General features: G+C 28.3%; 1 protein-coding gene across 1 annotated transcript; it reads left to right on the forward strand.

Moving 5' to 3' along the window:
* The first annotated feature begins 1185 nt into the window (after window positions 1–1185).
* LOC149383576 (uncharacterized) lies at window positions 1186–2116 on the forward strand. The gene is made up of 5 exons (XM_089627839.1): window positions 1186–1232; window positions 1356–1419; window positions 1568–1611; window positions 1692–1814; window positions 1904–2116. The coding sequence occupies exons 2-5, from the start codon at window positions 1371–1373 to the stop codon at window positions 2114–2116; spliced, it is 429 nt and encodes a 142-aa protein (XP_089483965.1). The 5' UTR covers window positions 1186–1232; window positions 1356–1370.
* Window positions 2117–5466: the final 3350 nt, after the last annotated feature.

Here is a 5466-nt window from a genome sequence, read left to right on the forward strand (position 1 = left end):
ATTTGGATTCTAATTTAGCAAGATTGTATTGCCGAGTGATATACAATAAACTAACTTTTTTTTTTCTTTTTTATTCCAGCTCATGCTTTGTATTAGTGCAGTCAATCCATTTTATATGTACATGGCTCATTATGTGTCAATCAACAGAGGACTCGGGTCCCGGAGATATCTTGACGGAACTGGAAATAATTTCCCCGATTATTAAATCGTGTTTTAAGTTTTTACTATGTCTTTTAAAATTGTGTTATTGTTTTTAGTTGTCATTTTATTTTGTGTGTTTAATTTAAACTTTGTAATCTATATTTAAATTTTTTTATGTTTAATTGAACTTTGTTTTAATATTTTTGTAGTCAATTTATGAGTTTTTGTGTTTTATAAATATTTATAAGATTTATATATATATATATATATATATATATAAAAAAAAGATTTGGGTTTAACTTGTAAAAAAAATGGTTATAGCGTGTATACAGCGACACAGCATATATGCCGTGCCACTGTACAAATCACCAAATATGCCGTTGCTTTTACCGTGTGATTGGAACTACATTTACGTTATATTTGGCGTTTTCCCTTGCGATTGGAGTTGCCCTTAGACCTCATTGATCTTTCAAAAGGAGCGTTCGCATGTAAAGGGGTTGCATTTATTTTTTTTCGCTCCTGCGTTGCTTGATCACATTTTTTACAGGTTCTGACCCATGTTTGATTATTTGCAAGTATTGCCCCGTAATGGTTGAACTGCTGAAGAAAAATCGTGGAGCATATAAACGGACCATAAATCTTATTGCTTAAGATATTAAATCAATCTAATTAATTATATATATATATATATATATATATATATATATATATATATATAGAACATAAGATAGGGATATATATATGTAATAACTATGATATATATAGAGATTACTAAACGTATTATATATAGAATTTAATACTAACTATATATATATATATATATATATATATATATATCGGTATACAATATTTATATAACTAGCTACTAAAAATAACAGAACTAATTATAAATACAAATATTTAGGATATAAAATATTAAGATTTTCTATTAAAATCTGGTATATAATATTCACCAGAAAATTAGTTTCCTTTTTTCTTTGCCTTGTTACCATTTCTTGAATTTCTATTTAAGTGGCCACATAGAATTCAATGTAATTTTTTTCTAAGAGAACACATTCTAACTCACGCTCCATCTCTTTCTTTCTATCAATGTATGTTTATGTTTTTTCTCTTTACGTTGAGTTTTATTAAATACTTTTCATTTTCCTCTTTCTTATTACTAATTTCTCTCGCTTTCAAAAGCTAACATAATTTAACTTTCTTTCCGCTTTCAGATAAGAGCTGTTTTGATGGCTTCCGGTTCCAATTTTGATGGCTACCGGTTCCAGTTTTCTGGCTGTATGTCCTTTCTCTAATTCCTTTAGTTTATGTTTTCATGAGTTAAGAATTATATATTCGGTGCTGAATAAAGGGTAATTAGTCAAATTGTGGCTTGCTGGTTAATTACCAATTTTCATAAAATTAATGTCAAATATTTTCAACTCAGATGCAGAACACATTGAGTACCTGGAAATGCTCCACCGATATGAGGTATTAATTGTTTAGTTTATTTATTTGTTAATATAATATGGTTGTTACGTTGTGGTGATGAAATTTATTTGTGTCTCAAGGGATATTTTTTTCCTGAAGATATTGTTCCCCCACACTACGGAATTCATCCCGTCTCTGACAGAAAAAAGGACGAAATAAAAGAGGCAGTTAAGCTCGAATTTGACAAGTTCAGCAAATATTATGTATGATTTTTGTATTTTTTGGTTTCGAGTATTTTGTCACTTGTTTGTATGGTATAATTATAACAATAATAAATGTAATATTGTTTCAGGGTCTTAATGGACTGGAACTTATAAAGATCGTGAGAGCTTATTCTCATTCCGATCATTGTTATTATTTAACTCTTGAGACGGGGATAAAGAAAAGATATTCTTTAATTTGCAAGATGATTCTGAGCAAGGAGTTTTATGAAATGAGAGTTGTTCTCTGCCCGGGAAAGCAACCAAAAGTCGAAGAATGCAGGCTTGCTCGCTTTTATCCTTAGTAGCCACACAATTGATATATGGATATGAGTGTTGTCTTTCTAAGTTGTTTTTTCTTAGTATTAGTTTGCCTTATTTATTAGTATCGTGTTTTGTTCTTGATTGGTGAAACGATTTACTTTTTCTTTGAAGATTGTATGCTATAATTTAGCTTGTTTCATTCTTTTAACTTCTTATGTCTTAGATTCACTTTTGTGCAATGCTTTAAATGTTGAGCATGAGTTTATTTGACCATGTATGAGTTTATTTGACCATGTAATTTGTGCTTAATTTAGAACATCTATAAACAAATTTTATTTTACATATAATTGTGGGTATTAACCTGTTACCTCTCCCTTTTTGCATAAATATACATTTCTATTTTCAGAATAATAGAAACCCTAGCAACTAGCAAGCCTACAAAACTATTTTAAACCCCACAGATCATATCTCTTGTCTCAACAAAGCCTTTACTTTCCTGAAGTCTCTTCTCTCTATTTTTCTTTTTCTTTTTCCAAACTGTAATATAGTTTAAGATATAGCCAACGTTTACTTATTAAAAAATAGTCAAACAGATGAGTGATACTTGAATAAACCACTTGAATTTTCCATTTTGTTTTCGTTTAAAGCTGTTTTTTTTCTATAGTAATTTGTCACTCTTTTTCTTTCTCATATAGTTTTTTTTATCAAAACTCCAAAAATCCATATTTTCCTCATATGAACTCGAAATTGAGTGATTTCAAATCCTACGGATTCTTGACGAGGAAAGCTTCAAAAATAGACTCATTATGTTGGATGAAAAATCATGTCTACTACTATAGAATTCCGTTGAAATCCACCATTGGTACATTTTTCGTTCACCGGCGAAATTTGATTTTTTTATCTAAAATTTAAAGACCAATGAATAATAAAACTCTAGGGTCGTCATTATCGTCGTCATTTCTTCTTAGTGATACTCCAAGCTTTTTCTATGAAAAACTAGAAATTTATCTAATTTTTTTTATGGAAATTTCCGGAAATTTTTTAAAATAAATGGAGATTTAATGAAAGATTAATCTAGTTTTTGGGTTTACAAAGAAAAACTAAGAAACAAAATTTGTGAAAAAGAAATCTAATTAAGAAAGCATATTGAATTTTTTTTAGAAATTCGGAGCCCATAATATTTGTCATTAGTTGTCGAATTTTTTTAATTTTTTTTTTGTTAATTATAGCATGTTTAATATAAAGATATTTAAGTCAAATATAATTGTCATTGACTGCTTTCTTAAACATTTGTAAATGTTGACTATATCTTAATTTTATAGTTTATTTTTTACTATAAATCTACAATGCCCTTTATATATTTTCATTATTTGTATGACGTTTGTTTAGGATTGTTTTGATGTCGGTATTATTATGCTTATTGCTATTTTTGTGCAAATATCTTCCATCCGCATGTTGCAATTTGTTAGCAGAGCGGCCATCTTTTGCATAGATTGACTGATAAATTAAAAGCGTCATTTATCTTTTAAAATTTCCTTTTTCTTTAGCATACATTTTCATATATGTTTTTAGTTCTTTTTTTTTTTTTGTAATTATTTTGTACTTTGATCTTTGGAGGAAAGAGACTTTCTTGGTAACACAACACGTGCCAAGAAGAGCAATTAGAATTATATAGAATTTTGAGCTAAGTTTCATGAAATTTTGGTAATACAAGTGACGTTTTTATTCTCATTGATGAGTTTCTCATAAATCAAAGAGATTGTACAACAAATATGACATTCCCATTGAACCAAAATCTAATAATTTTATTTTAATCCAAAAGTATGATTATCCAATTTGTGCATTTATGTTTTTAATCTCTCTCTCTCTCTCTCTCTCTCTCTCTCTCTCTCTCTCTCTCTCTCTCTCTCTCTCTCTCTCTCTCTCTCTCTCTCTCGGCTGATTTTTTTGTTTTTAAGTTACTAAGTCATCACGGCGTTCTCATGGAAGTATTTGAAGAATTTTTTTTAATTGAAAATCTTGAAATTCTTATGAAGATTCATTGACATCATTGTCAATTTATTGACATAGATGTCAATAAATCTCCAAACGATTGCGGGAATTTCTTTGAAGATTTATTGACATATTTGTCAATAAATCAGATTCTTTGAAAATTTATTGACAAAAATGTCAATAAATTGTCAAAGAAATTTTCAGAATCTTTGCATGTCAATAAATTGACAAAAATATCAATAAACTTTCATATAAATTTCTAGATTTTTCAAATGAAGAATCGTCGAAGACTGCACTTTTTTTTCCGAAACCGACAAGAAATTCCAAGCGTGACAAAAGAGAGTGAGGAAGGAGTTGAAATGAATGAGAAAAGAGAGAAAGAAGGTAAAAGAGTTAAAAACGTAAATACCTAGTGATACTCAGGGTCGTCATTATCGTCGTCATTTCTTCTTAGTGATACTCCAAGCTTTTTCTATGAAAAACTAGAAATTTATCTAATTTATTTATGGAAATTTCTGGAAATTTTTTAAAATAAATGGATATTTAATGAAAGATTAATCTAGTTTTTGGGTTTACAAATAAAAACTAAGAAACAAAATTTGTGAAAAAAGAAATCTAATTAAGAAAGCAGATTGAAATTTTTTTAGAAATTCGGAGCCCATAATATTTGTCATTAGTTGTCGAATTTTTTTAATCTTTTTTTGGTTAATTATAGCATCTTTAATATAAAGATATTTAAGTCAAATATAATTGTCATTGACTGCTTTCTTAAACATTTGTAAATATTGACTATATCCTAATTTTATAATTTATTTTTTACCATAAATCTACAATGCCCTTTATATATTTTCATTATTTGTATGACGTTTGTTTAGGATTGTTTTGATGTGGGTATTATTATGCTTATTGCTATTTTTGTGCAAATATCTTCCATCCGCATGTTGCAATTTGTTAGCAGAGCGGCCATCTTTTGCATAGATTGACTGATAAATTAAAAGCGTCATTTATCTTTTTAAATTTCCTTTTTCTTTAGCATACATTTTCATATATGTTTTTAGTTCTTCTTTTTTTTTTTTAATTATTTTGTACTTTGATCTTTGGAGGAAAGAGACTTTCTTGGTAACACAACACGTGCCAAGAAGAGCAATTAGAATTTTATAGAATTTTGAGCTAAGTTTCATGAAATTTTGGTAATACAAGTGACGTTTTTATTCTCATTGATGAGTTTCTCATAAATCAAAGAGATTGTACAACAAATATGACATTCCCATTGAACCAAAATCTAATAATTTTATTTTCATCCAAAAATATAATTATCCAATTTGTGCATTTATGTTTTTAATCTCTCTCTCTCTCTCTCTCTCTCTCTCTCTCTCTCTCTCTCTCTCTCTCTCTCTCC

This window comes from Urtica dioica, chromosome 10, assembly GCF_054948205.1.
Source record: "Urtica dioica subsp. dioica isolate 48M chromosome 10, U.dioica_male_clone48M_v1_H2, whole genome shotgun sequence".
Lineage (NCBI taxonomy): Eukaryota > Viridiplantae > Streptophyta > Magnoliopsida > Rosales > Urticaceae > Urtica > Urtica dioica.